Source organism: Amblyraja radiata, chromosome 18 (assembly GCF_010909765.2).
Source record: "Amblyraja radiata isolate CabotCenter1 chromosome 18, sAmbRad1.1.pri, whole genome shotgun sequence".
Taxonomy (NCBI): domain Eukaryota; kingdom Metazoa; phylum Chordata; class Chondrichthyes; order Rajiformes; family Rajidae; genus Amblyraja; species Amblyraja radiata.
The window spans coordinates 24802788-24821122 of NC_045973.1; the positions used below are offsets into that span (position 1 = coordinate 24802788).

At 41.7% G+C, this 18335-nt stretch overlaps 1 protein-coding gene across 1 annotated transcript; it reads left to right on the forward strand.

The window, feature by feature from the left end:
- Positions 1–476: 476 nt before the first annotated feature.
- Positions 477–16501, forward strand: tmem115 (transmembrane protein 115). Its single transcript, XM_033036876.1, has 2 exons — positions 477–1774; positions 13033–16501. The coding sequence occupies exons 1-2, from the start codon at positions 921–923 to the stop codon at positions 13223–13225; spliced, it is 1047 nt and encodes a 348-aa protein (XP_032892767.1). The 5' UTR covers positions 477–920; the 3' UTR covers positions 13226–16501.
- Positions 16502–18335: the final 1834 nt, after the last annotated feature.

Consider the following 18335-nt stretch of genomic DNA (forward strand, 5'->3'; position numbering starts at 1 on the left):
GATGGGATAAATTACAGGCTTGATTTTAAAAATCTCAACATTTTGTAACATTCCTACATATTGGATCTGGAGGCTCCTCCCACATCAACCCCCTTCCTCCCATTGACCACACCCCAAGAAATGTTTTCACATTTAATATTGTTTCAACCTGCCTTTCTAGCAGGAACTGGGCGGCAATTCTGATAGAATTAAACTATTTTCTCGAGATCTATATGCCTACTGTAAAATCTGCGCGACATCTCGCATTTCGGAGCCATAGTGTACCAGGTGGTCATTGTGGTATTGACAGTCGTGGATCTGATGATGCCAGTGCGTGGCGGAGTGAGGAATGGCGCCGAACCGATGATGTCAGTGCGGGGCGGAGTGAGGGATGGCGCTGAACCGATGATGTCAGTGCGGGGCGGAATGAGGGATGGCGCTGAACCGAGGATGTCAGTGCGGGGCGGAGTGAGGGATAGCGCCGGCCTGATGATGTCAGTGCGGGGCGGAGTGAGGGATAGCGCCGGCCTGATGATGTCAGTGCGGGGCGGGGACTGAGGCTGTGGCTCGGCGGTAGCCGTGTTGTGCGGGCACTCGGCCATTCTGGCGGAGTCCCGATAGAAAAGTTCGGTGTCAAGGAGGAGGCGACGCCAATTGTATTAGGAGAGCCAAGTCAACAGCACATGCCCTGTAAACGCGGATTAGTCTTCACCCCTACCGCCCTGCCCTGGCACAGCTCTAGGCCAAGAGGCCCTGTTAGCGCCTGAGAGCGGGGTGAAGCGAAGGCTGAAGCGGCGGAACTTTAACCCCGGGCCGCATCAGGAGCAGGCGCAAGGCCGGACTGACAGTGTGGCTCATGTGCGGCCCGGATCCCATGTGTCATCCGCTGCTACTCTCCAGTCCGTGAGCCGTTCGGCCCTCCCTCCGCCCGAGCAACAGCCATGAAACGGTACTTGCCGGTGGCACGGCAACACTTCTTGGCGGCGGCGGCCAGCACCAGCGTGGTGGTGAAGGCCCTGTGTGGCACGGTTCTGGCGTTGTACTGTCTCTCCTTCCTGACGAATACGGTGCATGGACTAGGAGTAACCCCCGGCTACCTCTTCCCACCCAATTTCTGGCTGTGGACGCTGCTGACGCACGCCGTGGTGGAGAGCCACATCTGGGACGTGTGTGTCGGGCTGGGGGCTGTGGTGGTGGCCGGTAGGCTCCTCGAACCTCTCTGGGGAGCACTGGAACTCCTGGTCTTCTTCGCGGTCGTCAATGTGTCGGTGGGAATACTTGGAGGATTTTCTTATTTCCTGACCTACGTAGCGACTTTCAATCTGGATTACTTATTTACCGTACGCATTCATGGTATGTCGGGCTTTCTTGGCGGAGTCCTGGTGGCTTTGAAGCAGACCATGGGAGACACAGTTGTAATCACTGTGCCACAGGTGCGGATGAAAGATGTTCCAATGATGGGTTTGCTCCTCGTTACTATTTTGCGTTTGACGACATTGCTGAGTAGCTCTTTGTTAGCATCCTACGGGTATGGTGTACTGTCCAGTTGGGTTTACCTGCGCTTCTATCAAAAACATAGTCGCGGTCGAGGGGACATGTCCGACCACTTCGCATTCGCCACCTTCTTTCCTGAAATCTTCCAGCCGCTTGTATCGATGGTGGCCAATGTGATTTACAGCGTACTGGTGAAGATCAGGATATGTAAGAAGACAGTCAAACGATACGATGTTGGGGCACCGTCATCTATTACAATAAGCCTTCCAGGTACTGACCCACAGGACGCAGAACGGAGAAGGTATTCTTGCAATATTGTAACCAATTCCTCTCGTGTATCTTGGATTATTGAAATTCTTTAACATTGGGATTCCCGATATAAACTAAATATAAGCTGTGCATAACCTGAACCAATGATTATACCTGAACAGGGCTCGACTTCCATATTGTATGTGGGATATGCTGTGTAGGCGGTGGAGGAGTAGGGGAAGAGACAAACCACTGTCTATCAAACAATAAAGCAAAAACCGCAGATGCTGGAAGCCTGAAATAAGTTTTTTTTTAAATGGAAATGTTCAGTTAGTTAGGTGCCATATTGGAAGGAGAAACAAAACTAATGTTTCAAATTGATGATATTTCATCAGCATTAGAAATTTAACATATGCATGTCAGTTTCAGATTTTCACAGGTCTGACAAAAGTTTCAATCATTAATCCCAGTTCCCTCCACAGATACTGTCTAATTCATTTGTCAATCTTTCCTGACATATTGTCCTTCCTGTGTTGAGCTTCACGAGGATGTGTCATCTTAATTTGCAAACTTCAAGCGAGTTAGGAGAATTTCAACCCACAAAAGGCTTTTAGCAGCATTGATTGATAGAAAAGGTATTGAAATATTTTTTTGACTGGGGCTGTGTATCACACATTTTGGTACAAGGGCCGGCAGTCTTTCATGTGCATATCGATGATTTTATGGTTACAGGGAACAATTTCCAAATTTGACTAGGTACAGTGAATAGTGAGGAGAATAACCATAGACTTTCAATGTAATAGAAGTAGACTACTAGAATGGGTAAGTAAATGGCAAATGAAATGTAACATTATGAAAGATTACATCTTGATAGGAAGCGATGTAAAAAGAGTACAGGAGTATGGAGGTAAATTTGCATAGGTTATTCAGAGTAGTTAAAAGGTGTACAGGAGCCTAGGCCATTATACATTATAGTACGGTACAAAGCAGTTATAAAGTGCTGGAGTAACTCAACGGGATAAGCAGCATCTATGGAGGGAATGGATGGGTGACTTTTTGCATCCATCTCCTTGATAGATGCTGCTGGACTCTGAATTTTTCCAGCACTTTGGTTTGCTCAAGTTTCCAACATCAGCATTTTCTTGTGTCTACAAAATATCATGATGTATTGTGCACAGTTCTGGGTGCTGCTTTTTAGGAAGATTTAAGGCACTGGAAAAGGCGCAGAGATTTATGAATAAGATTCCAGTCATAACAGGCTTTAGTTTATGGAAAGCCTTGAGAAACTGGGCTATTCTCCTTGGAACAAGGGAGTTTGAAAAATGATTTGGTGGAGGTATTGTGAATCTTAAAGGGTATGGAAAGCGAATGGTTCGCATTGGTGGAACAAAGTTTTATCAGAATTGACCAAATAAAAGAACCAAAAGTGACAAAAGAAAACAATTTTATTTACAATGTTAATAGCTAACTTTTGTCGTGCATTGTCAGGGATGGATGACGTAGATTCAATTTTGTGAGCCCAATAATGGATTTTTACATGTTATTTTTGTCTCTGAAAGAGAGGTGATTCAGATTGAAGGGTGGTAGAAAGTAATGCTCCCTCGGCAGTGTGCCAAAGTTGATAGGGAGAGGTGAGGAAAATTTGCTAGATTTTCTCCTAGCAAGTGATCAACATCATCTAAAACAGAGAAATGTAAGGAAAATAGTTGACATCAATTAATTTAATATATAGGAGGAGAAATTTTGAATTCTTTAAAAGAAAATTACAAAATATTAAGTAAGAACACCATAGATTTTAGAAAAGACCAGAAATGGTGGGGGGGGGGGGGGGTGGGGGGATGTAGGGGGATGTAGGCAAGGCAGCATCTGTGGAAAGAAAAGGTCACCATTCTGCATGTGCAGCCCTTTGTCAGAATCCATCACAGACACATTAATTGTAGCCTGACCTGAGTTTTTCCATTATTTTCCGTCTTGATTTTGGATTTTTAGCATCTGTTTCTTTTGATTTCCCAAAAGAAAGTTTGTTTGACAAACTTGATTATGGTGAGGTTTGGGTGGGGAAATCCTATGGATGTGGTATATATGGATTTTAGGGAAGCCTTTTTGAAGAGCCTGGATTTTAAACTGTTCATCAACAATTGACTGAGGAAATTGAAGTATCCTAAAGACCTCAACAGTAGCATTAGCCAGACGAAGAATTTTTAGATTTATTTTGACTCCTTAATTATTGAATTACTACTCCAACTGCTCTGGATAATAATTGGGTGTGGTTCTTTTATAGTTTGGGCATTTTTGTTTGTTCCTTACCCAGAATATCAATAATTTAACAAAAGACAGCTTTGCTTGCTATAGTAATGTGTGTGATTAGAAATAATAGATGAACAATTTTAAACCTTGGATTAATTATGTGTAAGCTAAAGATTGAAAAGAACACAAGACAGAAGCAGTCATAACAAATTGTGTGAAAAAACAGGATAATCATGGGACTGGGAAGCCCAAATGGGGAAAACAAAATCCTGATAAAGAAACAGACCAGCTGTGGGAGACCCCACTGATTCTCAGTAGAATTTAGGATTTTTATTCCGACATAAATGCCCAGTGCAATAGATAAGACAGTACTGTATCCCAATATCTTTATTTCTTTCTCTCAGTTACTTAACTAACCTATTCTCAATTGTTGAGATGCTTTTTGCTCCTGTTAAAACACTAAAAGCTGGAGAAATATTGAGTTATTATTGTAACAGTAATTCGTGGCTTGTTTGACTGTTTCAAGAATGACTGTGATTGAGGGTCAGTCACAGTCAATAATACTGGACATGTGACATAATACTGATCATTTTGCACTCATTGCTAACTGGGTACTGACCTTTTATTCCAGATGACTTAACTAACTGAATTTAAATCCCCAAACTGTTATGATAGGATTCAATTCAATGTCTCCTGATCATTGATCCAGGCATCGTGGTCAGTCATCCTGTAGGATAACAATTATGATTGTCTTAAGTATTAAAAATTAGAATAAAGGATGAGACACAGCTTTTATGTGTAGGAAAGAACTGCATATGCTGGCATATGCTTAAATCGAAGGTAGACACAAATGCTGGAGTAACTCAGCGGGACAGGCAGCATCTTTGGAGAGAAGGAATGGGTGCCGTTTTGGGTCGAGACCCTTCAGACATAGTTTTTAACTGCATATACACTAAAAAAGAGAGATGGTGTAATTTTGAAGGCTAGTAATGGAAACAAGGAGATATTAACAAAAGCAGTGCCAAGTGGAATTTAAGATCAGTAAATGAGAGGTGTTGCATTTTAACAAAGTTCAATCCTCAAAGTCCCCTGCATGTGATTTTAAATTGCAGGGGACTTTGGCGATTGTTCAACTTTAAATGTTATAGTTTAAGTCAAGACGTGTTTTTGGAACAAACAAAATATTTGATTTGTATTAAGTAATATGGAATTAAAGTTGATGTAATCTGTAAATTGATGCAAGCCCAGTGGTATGAATATTGATTTCTCGCACTTCAGGTAGCCCCGGCATTCCATCTCTCTATCCCTCCCCCACCCAAGTCGCACTAGCTTCTCATTTTCACCCTACAAACAGCTTACAATGGCCTGTTTCCCTTATCATCATTACTTTTTTGCATATCTCTCGTTCATTATTCTTTATCTCTCCATATCACCAACTATATCTCTTGTTTCCCTTATCCCTAACCAGTCTGAAGAAGGGTCACAACCCAAATCGTCACCCATTCCTTCTCTCTAGCGATGCTGCCTGTCCTGCTGAGTTACTCCAACTTTTTGTGTCTATAATCTGTACAGACCTTGATAAACTATAATTGAAGAACTTCACAAAATTTGGGATTCTGCACTGTAACACTATATTGGAAGCATAGATATTGTTCAAAGATTCACCAGGACTGGAGGAAATACATTTTGGGATCTTACAATGGAAAATACATGATTGTGGAGGTAATTTACTAGAATGTTGTTTTGAATTGATTAGAATTGACACATCCAGTAGTTAAGGAATGCAGACTGAAAAACCTGGATACATGAGCCTGTCTATCATTGAGAGTATTCAAAAAGGAACTGCAGATGCTGGAATATCGAAGGTACACAAAATTGCTGGGGAAACTCAGCGGGTGCAGCAGCATCTATGGAGCGAAGGAAATAGGCGACATTTCGGGCCAAAACCCTTCTTCAGACTGGTAGGTTAGTTACGTAGCTAAGGGAAAGAGTAAGTGTATTGGGTATACAGGATTAGGATTCTATGCTAATGGAGAATAAATATTTACACAAAATAATTGATCCAAATGGACAGATACTCTTAATTTCCATGTTCTGCACCATCATAAACCTACATGAGGAAATAAATCATGAAATGATTTGACCATTTTGACAAGTAATGACAAAGAATCTCTAGATCTTTCTTTGTTGGTTAAAGTGCGATGGTGACCAGGGCGTGTTTGAATGTCTTATATTTGATAGTAGTATATTTGATATTTTGTATGTACATGAGTGTAGTCAGTTCATAGTGTCTTGTGCAAACAAAGCTTGTATGTTTTGCATAAGAAAATAATAACTACTGTGCTCATAACAGTGCCATCCTAGTAGTGCATAGAGGTGTCAATCTAGATTGTGCTCAGATTTCTGCACCACGCCTTGAACCTTGTGAGTCTGTCTCTCTTAAATGACTGATCTTGTAACCCCTTGAAATTGCAGAACAATGAAGTGTCATATTTTAATTGGTACGTGTGCAGAGTGAAAATGAGTAAGGATAGATGAATAGAAGATGGCAAGGTTACCCTAGGCAGAATATAGTTGCCATAGACCTTGCCATCAATTGACATTGATAACAAAGGAAAGGAAGGACTAGTACAAGCACTAAATCCCAATGAAATGTTAGCGGGCTAAGAAAGCACAATGTGGTTTAAACAATGGGAGCCAGGGTGTTGGACGGACAGAATAGAGGTTCTGCTTGAACTTTTAAATGTAGCTTTGAGACCCAAAGGTTTGTTTTGAGATTTACCAAACTACAGTCACACTGTGGGTTTTCCTTATTAGTAAACGACTGGATATTTTTATAGGCAGTATAAAATGAAGGATTAGTTTATAGCTTTGGTGATGGATTGAAGTTTAAATCAATTCAGAGTTTGACCACTTTCATATCTGGGGATTCAAAAGATCAACAAAGCAACTTCACTTTATTCCCATATTCTCTCATGGGAATCCAAAATCCAAAACTAGGCATACATGGCCCTCTGAGCAGTGATTTCCGAAAACTCGCAAAACCTCAAAGATTATTTTCATCCGACTCCTGAAAAACTTGGTCTTGCATTGTGAGCTCAAAATCTGGATTCTCCATCCAAGGGAAATAACCTTGCAGCATATACTTTGTCGTTCTTTATGGGGTCCACCTGTTTTGTTCTTGTTCACAGGTTTAATTTTTCTATGTCAATATTAGAACATTGAAAAATACAGCACAGGGTGGCACAGTTAATAAGCTGGTAGAGCTGCTGCCTCACAGCGCCAGAGTCCTGAGTTTGATCCCTACTTTGAATGTTGGGTGTGTGGTGACCTTGGGTGTATGGAGTTTACACATTCTCCTGTGACCGAGTATGTTTCAATAGACAATAGGTGCAGGAGGAGGCCATTCGGCCCTTCGAGCCAGCACCGCCATTCAATGTGATCATGGCTGATCACCCCAACCAGTACCCTGCCTTCTCCCCATTTAAAAAAAAAATTTATTTTATATTTTTTAGTTCTTTTTAGTTTCCTCCCTCATCACAAAAGATGTGCGGGATTGGCCTCAGTAAATTAAATTAGCAGGTAGTGCTAAAGTAGGATAACCATAAACTAGTGAGAATAGGTTATCAATGGTCAGCGTGGACTTGGTGGGCCAAATGGCCTGCTTCCCAACCGTATCTCTAAGCTAAAACTAAACAAAAATTAGCTTAATAATTTTATTGGCCTCTGATCACCTCATTTTTCACGTGAACATTTTGGACAATTCCATTTAATATCTCCTCACATGACCAAGACATTAGCCAAGCCTATTTTTGTTCCATAAGCTACCATAGCAAATATACGCTTCTTTTGGTAATCAAACTAAAACCACAGTGTTGACAAACTCAAACCATGGTCCATCTCATAAGACTTTGTTCTTCTATGGCAATCCGCTTGCAGTGAAGATAACAAAACTTTTGGTTTTCTGATTACTTTTGTTAACATTGTAACTCACTTATGGGAATTTAATGAAAACATTCTCTTTTATCCACTACTTCATTCTTTACACGATCCATTTGCCTGCATAGATCATGGATCAATATGATGCCTGCATATCGTTATACCTATCTAGAACCCTCTTAAATATCATTATTTATCCCATAAGGGATACGAGTAGAATTAGGCCATTCGGCCCATCAAGCCTACTCTGCCATTCAATCGTTGCTGATCAATCTCTCCCTCCTAACCCCATTCTCCTGCCATCTCCCCATAACCTCTGACACCTGTGCTAATCAAGAATTTATCTATATGCCTTAAAAGTATCCACTGACTTGGCCTCCACAGCCTTCTGTGGCGAAGAATTCACCACACTCTGACTAAAGAAATTTCTCCTCATCTCCTTCCAAAAAGAACGTCCTTTAATTCTGAGGCTGTGACCTCTAGTCCTAGACTCTCCCACTAGTGGAAACATCCTCTCCACATCCACTCTATCAAAGCTTTCACTATTCTGTATGTTTCATTGAGGTCTCCCCTCATTCTTCTAAATTCCAGCAAGTACAGGCCCAGTAGCAACAAACGTTCATCATAGGTTAACCTACTCATTCCTTAGATCATTCTTGTAAACCTCCTCTAGACCCTTTCCAGAGCCATCACACCCTTCCTCAGATATGGTGCCCAAAATTGGTCACAACATTCCAATGCAGCCTAACAGCGCCCTATAGAACCTCAGCATTACATCCCTGTTTTTGTATACAAGCCCGCTTGAAATAAATGCTAGCATTGAGTTTGCTTTCTTTACCACTGATTCGACTTGCAGATTAACCTTTTGGGAATCCCGCACCAGCACTCCCAAGTCGCTTTCCACCTACGATTTCTGGATTCTCTCCCCATTTGCATGACTCCACACTTTGCTTCACTATATTCCATCTGCCACTTCTCTGCCCACTCTCCCAGCCTGTCCCAGTCCTTCTGCAGAGTCCCTGCTTTCTCTACACTACTTGCCCTTTCGCCTATTTTAGTGTCTGCCTCCCCCATCTCCCAGGCAGCACATTTCAGGCACCCACCAACCTATGTGTAAAGAAATAAACTTGCCCTGCACATCTCCTTTACCCCTTTCACTTTAAAGCTATGCCCTCGAGTCTTTCACATTTCTGAGTTCTGATTGTCTACTCCATCTTTGCCTCTTCTACCAGGTCTCTTTTTAACATCCGGTGTTCCAGACTAATACAATCCAACTTTGTCCGTTCTGTCCTTATAGCTCTCACCCTCGAATCCAGCTGTCATTTTGGTAAACCTCTTCTGCACCATCTCCAAAATTGGACGATCAGAGCTGCAGTCAACCAAACATGGCATAACTAAAGCCCTACAAAGCTGCAACTCCCTGACTCCTATGTGCAATGGCCTGACCAATATGATGCCTTGACCACTCTATCCACTTGTGTTGCCACTTTCAGGGAGCTATGGACTTGAACCCTAAGGCCCTTCTATACATCAATGCTGTCAATGGTCCTGCCACCAACTATATACTTTCCCCTTGCATCTGACTTCCCAAATGCAACATCTCACTTGCCCGGATTAAGCATCCCCATCATAAATATGGGTTGGAAAAAATGCAAAATAGTAAGGAATGTGATTTGCTTTGGGCAAGGGACTTGTGTTCATCACCAAGCATTGCTTGCTAGCACCACCACTGACTGAGCTGGCTGAAGCTTAGACCCAGCTGCCAACAGCTAGATGAACTGGTTGCGAGAATTGACCTCTGACCATATTCTTATCAACCTACCTGAAGCATCTATCCATGATAGATTTGGAAGCAGTGATCAAATTCGACCCGAAACATCACCCATTCCTTCTCTCCAGAGATGCTGCCTGTCCCGCTGAGTTACTCCAGCATTTTGTGTCTACCTTCGATTTAAACCAGCATTCCTACCTATAAATCTTCTCTGCAATCTTTTCAACTTAACAACTTCCTGCCGATGGAAGGGTGACCTGAACACAATACTCCAATATATAGCTTCACCAACATAGACATCGTCAATGCAGGAAGGAAATACTGGAGTAAAAAAAAAATCAGCCATGATCTCATTGAAGTAGAGAGAATCCAGAAAACGATTCATGAGCCGCATGTCAGTGGTAGGGAAACAATTGGAGAGAATTATTTGAGATATGATTTACTTTGGAAGAGAATTAGCTAATTAGGACGTGACGGGTCATATCTCAATAACTTGATTGAGTTTTTATAAGAGGTGACAAAGGAGATCGATGAAGGATTCCAAAGATGTACAGGTTTATAGGTTAATTGGCATGAGATAAATGTAAATTGTCCCCAGTGAGTGTGGGATAGTGTTAGTGTGCAGGGATCGCTGGTAGGCGCGGACTTTGTGGGCCGAAGGGCCTGTTTCTGCACTATCTCTTAACTAAACTAAAAAGATAGGATGGTGGATGTTGTATACATGGATTTTAGTAACGCTTTTTACAAGGTCCCTCATGGTAGGCTGATCCATACGATTAGGATGTACGGGATTAATGACGACTTGGCCGTATGGATTCAGAACTGGCTTATTCAGAAGATGACGGTTGTGATGGAAGGTAGATATTCTGTCTGGAGGTCAGTGACCGGTGGATATCTGAAGGGATATGTGCTGGGACCTCTATTGTTTGTGAAATAAAAGACCTAGACGTAAATGGGTTGGTGAGTAAGTTTGCTGACAACACCAAAACTGGAGGAGTTGCAGACAAAGAAGGCTGCCAGAAGACACAGTGGGATATAGATCAGCTGCAGAACTGGGCAAAGAAATGGCAGATGGAATTTAACCTAAGCAAGTGTGAGATTTTGTAGTTTGAGGGACTGAATGTAAGGAGAGTGTATACAATTACAGGAAAGATGTGGAAGCTTTGGAAAGGGTGCAGAGTACCATAATGCCCAGATTAGAGGGTTTCAGCTACAGGGAGAGATTGGATAGACTTGGATTGTTTTCTTTGGAACGTTGACTGTTGAGGGAAGACTTGATTGAAGAATTTAAACTTATGAAAGGCTTGGTAATTAGGATAGACAGTAAGAAGCATTTTGCCAGGGTGGAAATGTCCAACACTAGAGGGCATAGCTGTAAAGTGAGATGGGGAAAGTTTAATGGAGAGTTTAAAGTGCAATCTCTCACTGCTGAGGTCTGAGGTTCCCTCCTGCTTTAAGAGGGCATCAATAATACTGGTGCCCAAGAAGAGTAATGTGACGTGCCTCAATGACTATCGACCAGTGGCACTAACGTCCGTGGTGATGAAGTGCTTTGAGAGGTTGGTTATGGGGCATATCAACTACCACCTCAAGAACCTCGACCCACTGCAGTTCGTCTTCCGTCACAATAGGTCCATGGAGGATACGATCTCACTGGCTCTCTACTCCACACAGGACCACTTGGACAATAAAAATACTTACGTCAGGCTGTTATTTATAGACTACAGCTTGGTGTTTAATACCATCATCCCCTCCAAGCTAGTTACAAAACTCAAGGAACTGGGTCTCTGCGCATCGCTCTACAATTGGATCCTCAACTTCCTCATCCACAGATCACAGTCTGTTTGAATTGGCAGAAACACTTCATCCTCAGTGATAATCAGTACTGGAGCACCTCAAGGCTCAACCCCTGCTCTACTCACTCTATGCTAATGACTGTTCAGCCTGATATAGTGCAAACTCCATTTTCAAGTTCGCTGATGACACCACCATTGTGGGACGGATTACAGACTGTGATGAGTCAGAGTATAGAAGTGCAATCGACTTACTGACCACATGGTGCCAGCACAACAACATGGCTCTCAATATCAACAAAACCAAAGAACTGATTGTAGACTTTGGGAGAGGAAGGTTGAGGACCCACAATCCTGTTTATATCAATGGGACGATGGTGGAGAAAGTCAAAAACTTCAAATTTCTGGGCGTGCATATTTCCGACGATCTTTCCTGGACCCAGCACACTGATGCAATCATAAAGAAAGCACATCAGCGCCTCTACTTCCTGGGAAGATTACAGAGATTTGGTATGTCAAAGAGGATTCTTGAACTTCTACAGGTGCACAGTAGAGAGCATACTGACTGGCTGCATTGTGGCCTGGTTCGGCAACTTGAACGTCCAGGAGCGGAAAAGACTGCAAAAAGTTGTAAACACCGCCCAGGCCATCACCGGCTCGGACCTCCCACCATCGAAGGGATCTATCGTAGTCGCTGCCTCAAAAAGGCAGCCAACATCATCAAAGACCCACACCATCCTGGCCACACACTCATCTCACCACTGCCGTCGGGAAGAAGGTACAGGAGCCTGAGAACTTTAATGTCCAGGTTCAGGAACAGCTTCTTCCCTACAGCCGTCAGGCTATTAAACACTACAACCTCATAAGTTATGAACTACAATAGACTATTATTTTTATTTTTTTTAATTGCACTGCTATTGATTGTTCTTTTATTTCAGAGTTTTTGTTATATTATTTATTATAATTACATATTCTGTTGTGCTGCAGCAAGTAAGAATTTCATGCTTTTATCTGGGACATATAACAATAAAACACTCTTGACTCTTGAGATGTGCAGGGCAAGGCTTTTTTTTACACTGGAACGCATTACCAGAGTTGATGGTGGAGGCAGATGCAATGGTGGTGTTTAACAGGCTTTTTGATAGGCACGTGGATGTACAGGGAATAGAGGGATAGGGATCATGTACAGGCAGATGAGATCAATTTAAATAGGCATCCTGTTTGGCACAATCATTGTAGGCGTGAAAGCCTGTTCCTGTGCTGTACTGTTCTATGTTTCATAGTGGCAAAGGTACCAGTGCCAAAAGCCCGATTCCTGGTCCTTATGTGTATTACTTTCCATGGATCTTCCTTGGATTTGTTTAGAACTAAGATTTGTCAGTTTATAACTGAAAAAATATTTTAAGTTGCAAGTTCGTTCCAACAGTTAGAACTGATGGATGCATCTGAATTGCGTGTTGACAGTTCCAGTTTATTGGATTTGCAATGTTTCAATTGCTTATGTGTTGACTATATAAAATTTGCAGTTTGCATAACCTTGATTATGTTATTTAATTTCAGACAATTGGCATTGAAAGCTTTGAATGAACGGCTGAAACGTGTTGAAGACCAAGTAGCATGGCCCAGTATGGATGAAGATGACAAAGATGATTTATCTGATATGCCGTTGCTTCCAGAGACCAGCAGGAGTAATGGAGATGATTCTGGGGCAGCCGAACACAATGCATTCCCAGGTCTTTCATCAGGATCTTAGAAGACCTTTAACAAATGACTTGTCCAGTTGGATGGAAGCGAAGGAGGGTTTAATTCCGCACAGATTTGCATCAGTACTTTCAACTATTTATCTCCAGCACTTACGATCTGTATGGAAAATAAATTTGTCAGTAAAAAGACTATAGTTGCCTGTGCAGCTGTGGTGTTCATAGTCAAACTTCAGCAGGATTGGATGGTTTTTAACTCTCGCTGTTGGCTATAACAATTGGAGATGGCATTTGAACTGGTAATGAATTAGATACAATCTTTGCTGTTAGTTCTAAAAACTAATTAATTTACTGTTTTATTTTGAAGTGTCCTTTTTTGATTAGAAAGAACAGATATTTAAATGATATAAATGCAATGTAGTGAAGATGTTTAGTAGACAGAGCGGGAGCAGAGAGGGAAAGGATGGGGAAAGGAGCTTGCTATCATTGAGATTAAAAGGAACAGAGCAAAACCACAGCTTTGGTCCCAAGTTGACCTTTGGATAATGTGCCAAAATGTGCATCCCTTCATTTATGACATCTTGCTATCGATAGGAAATGGAATTCCTATGGCAGTAATTTTTTTAAATCTCTGGGGAACTGTTATTAGATTGGAGCTTGTCATATTCATTGAATTGGATTCACCTTTTGAAATTTTATTTTCACTCTCTTCCTGGTATCATGTATCTGCAAGATTAGTAACATTCCAAGTTCTATTTGATTGTAATAGTAAAGATAACACAATTAGATCATGTTGAATAGTTTGTTTCCCCCTTATCATCATTTTATTTGCATATTGAGGTTTCTTTTCTGCCATAATCCTGGCTCTTTTAATGTTAATGATTCTCAGTAAAAAATTGCTTCAAATTGGTTGCAGATTTTCTCTGGGGAGCAAAGGTGTGCCTCACCTTCAGCACCTCACCGTGGGATAGGTTTGGAAGATTGCCTATTAAAAGGGCTAGGTAATTATTGTGCTGGTTCTGAATTTATAAGAAGGCACACCTAATTTATGAAGGCAATAGTTATAAGCATACTGGGTTAGACTGACGGGTGTATCATATTCTAAATCCTCTGCAATTGCAAAAGGGGTAGTGAAAGTTCATGAAAACCATATAAGCCTCTGTCATGGGTTTTTAATAATATAAAAGTTCCGTATTTTTTTTCACATGTATATAAAAATAGTCTCTTATTGAAATGGGTCAGGATTTTATTCCCAAACTGAAGCTAACTGGGAGAGAGCTGAGAAACAAACAGTTGGACACATTTCTACACGGCTTCTGATAGAGCAAAAATAATGAGATCTTTATAAAATGTGATAAGATCAGTATAAAAAAAGATTTTTTTTTTTTTTTGCAGAGTCCCATTGCCATATGGGATTGACAAAGCCACTTCATTTCCAGTGCAGTACTTTCTATAAAGTAAGAGTGCACTCTCATAGTTTTGCATCACGTACCAATCCCATTCTAATTTTGTTTACATTTGATCATTTTGGAAAATGGAGCTAGTAGGAAATAGCTACAGGTTGAACACCAATTTCCCAGCACCATTGGTTCCGGAGACTTTCTGGATTATCTATTTTTCTGGATCCACAGAGGTCATGTGATAGTGAAACGACAATACACCCCTGGTCTGCTAATGACATCTCTCCCCTGTCTGTAAAGCATCATAGAATGCCAGAAGCTGAAATAAAATATAAAATGTGAACCGAATGTGAATGGAATGACCTGCTGACCCATCCCCAGCTCCCACCGTCTCCCTGGCCGTTTAGAGCCCCAACATCCAACTCCACTACCGACTGGCAAAGTGCACCAACGAGCCCGTATGTTTTGGTAATACGGCTGTTGTTGGGGCACACGGTCTAGCCCCTGGGGACAGCGGTTTCTTTGGGTCTCCCCCGGAATCACCAACATACTCCACCTTGGAAGCGACAGCAGGTGAGGGTGAGGCAGACCCATGGTGACTGAGTGCATTCTGTCGGTGGGGCCATATGAAGAAAGCACTATTCCCGGGAGCTAAAACATGAGCCGCAACAATAGCCGCATGAACCGGTTAAGAAGGGCTTGCTGGTGCGTTCCAGCGGCCCTAGTTTTAAAGTGAAATGGCACGAAATGCTGGAGTAACTCAGCCAACTGAATCAGTCTGAGGAAGAGTCCTGATGTCATCTATCCATGTTCTCCAGAGATCCTGACCTGCTGAATTACTCCAGCACTTTGTGTCTTTCTGGTGGGTGAAGAAGGGCTCGGTGCACCTTGCAAGTCAGGAGTGGGGTCGGAAGCCGGGGCTCTAAATGGTCGGAGAGATGGTGCGAGCTTGGGATGGGTCGGTAAGTCCATCCATTATATCCGACATCTGTTATAAGGGGGGGGGTCATTAAATGAGGGTTTACTGCATTGTCTTTGCGAAACAGTTAGGAGATATGATTGAGAGTATATGATTCTTTCACAATGGAGGGAAATGACTGGAAAGAGCCCTCGCCACTCGCAATGCCATCTGTGGCTGCTCAGGGAATTTTGTCCGGATTATAGGGGTGGGCGGACCATCGGTTACCGGAAAATCGGTGTTCAACTTATATCATTGTTAACACATTTAAATGTGTAAGATACTTTAATGTAAGATTCTTAAAGGATGAGTATTATCTCTCATCTGTGATTTAATGTTTTATTTTCATATTCTGTGGGCGATTTGTCATTGACTTAATGTGTTTTTAAATCAGCATTTATGGGGGGGGAAACTGCTCATTCCGACTGCATTTCACATAATGACAAATTGTAGGTTTCTTTTTATTTATCCACATTTATCATTGCAGACCAGTCCAATAAACTTTGCAGTCTCATGTTCACTTTTCATACCCCTCAAAATGCTTTTCAGCCATATTGATAAATATGCTTTTTTCTATTTTTCTTTCGCGTGTTGCGCTTGCAAGTGATAGCGTAGGAAATGGTGTCGATTGTTATTGGACTAATAATCCAGAGAATGCAAATTCAAATCCCACCAGTTTTGGAGTTTTGATTCAGCTATTGCTTAATCTGAAGGAGAAAAGCTGCTTATTGGTGAAATAATGATAGTAAATACTTTTATCACTAAAATCTTTGATGTTGATTTATCTTTCAATATTAACTAGTTCATTGACGCCCTTTAGTGATGGGGAGATGCTCCCTCTTGTCGTGTATAACCTAAATATAACTCTAGTTTCACATCCTTTGCTGACACTACTTCTCCTTCAGCCCAACACGCTATGCTTTGACTATCTCTGATGACAAATAATAGAAAATAAATTGTTTTTGAAAAAATACAACTAAAATATCAAACAATGTTATTTTAATTAAAGTAAAGTTAATTGAAAAAATGGCATTAATTACAAGGAGTTGCATATTTGAGTGACAATGTCTGATAGTAAAGACCAGCAAAATGAAAAAGGGATGAAGCTTGTGTTTGTACATGCTTGGAGCCTAAGAACCATGTGTTCATCAATACATTTCATTGAATCATCAAAGAAGATGGACCTTTCACAATAGCTTCAAAACAAAAGTGCTTTACAACCCTTCCCTCACTGCAAAATGATAAAGATTCACAATAAGATCTATGATACATGTGATTCTTCATATCTTAGTGTTAAGGAAAAGGACGTTGAAGATCATTACCTCAAACCCAGCACATAACTTGCAGTCTACAGCCAGCATTGATCCCTGCCCTATATGCATGAGATATGGACTATCTAGAGCAGATATCTCATGGCACCAAAGCGTTAACACCACTGTATCTCCTCCACATCCACTGGAAGGATGTGTGAACTAATATTTGCAGCATTAAGGTCCTAGTTGCATCTAGTCATCTCTTATTGGGAAGCACAATTTGTTTGCATTGTCTGACTTAAGGCCAAAACGGATTATTTATTTTGGGTCGATTGGGAGAAGAGATTCAAGGATATGCTCAAACCACTTTTGGGGGAAAATGGATGCTCAAAATAGAAAAGAAGCATTCAGGATTGAAAAGCATGCGTGGATCTGTTTTTCAGCAAAGGTCTTGAAATCCAGCCTAGCTGGGTCTTCAGCAGTAGCATGTTCTATAACCTGGCACAACCACAGCAATCCCACTAAAATAAATGTAGAAGTCTGCTGGTAGAATAAAGAGCTTGGGCTGGGGTAGGGGCCAGCGATTTCACGGCAGTGCAAGATCTGGAGTGGTGCCTGTCACTTGGTTTGGTCCAAATCAATGGCTTTCCTGTAGTGTCCCTAATCCTCCAGAGATAAAGATTGAACTTTCATTTTTTCAATTAATTTCTACATGCTTTCTACAACGCATCTATAGACGTTCTTGGGGATATGCCAAAATCCCTAAACCTTCTGAGGGGATAGAGGCGCTGGTTTGCTTTTTTGACCATCGATTCGATGTGGCTGGTCCAGGACAAATTGCTGGTGAAATTTATTCCTTCCTGCACTGTAGAAAGCATTTTATTGGGATGCATGACAGCATAGTTTGGGAACAGCTTAATCTAAGACCACAAGAAATTGCAGAGTTGTGGATGTGGCCCAGACCATCACGCAAACTAACCTCCCTTCCTTTGACTCCATCTACACTTCAGTGTCTCGGCAAGGCCACCAGCAAAATCAAAAACCTGTCTCACCCAAGTCATCCCCACTTCTCCCCTTTCCCATTAGGCAAGAGATACAGGTTTGAAAATGCATATCTACAGATTCTGGGACAGTTTCTTCCCAGCTGTTATCTTCTTGTGTAGGGCGTGCACAGCCTAAAGTTGTAGGACAACTTGTTCTATTTGATCTTATTTGATTGTGCACGCCAGGTTGATTGCATTCGTTGAAACAGGGTGGACCACGAGAAGGTTGCAATCTCCCACCCCCCAGCTGTTATCTAGCAACTGAACTGTCCTCTCACCAGCTCGAAAATGGGCCTGACCTGACATCTACCTCATTGGAGACCTTTGAACTATTTTTAATCAGACTTTATCTTCCACTAAATGTTATACCTTGTGTCTGTACACCGTGAACAGTTTAATTGTAATCAGGTGTAGTCTTTGTGTACCTTCGATCTTCCAGCATCTGCAGTTCCTTCTTGAACTCGTAGTCTTTACGCTGACTGGATAGCACACAACAAAAAGCTTTTCAC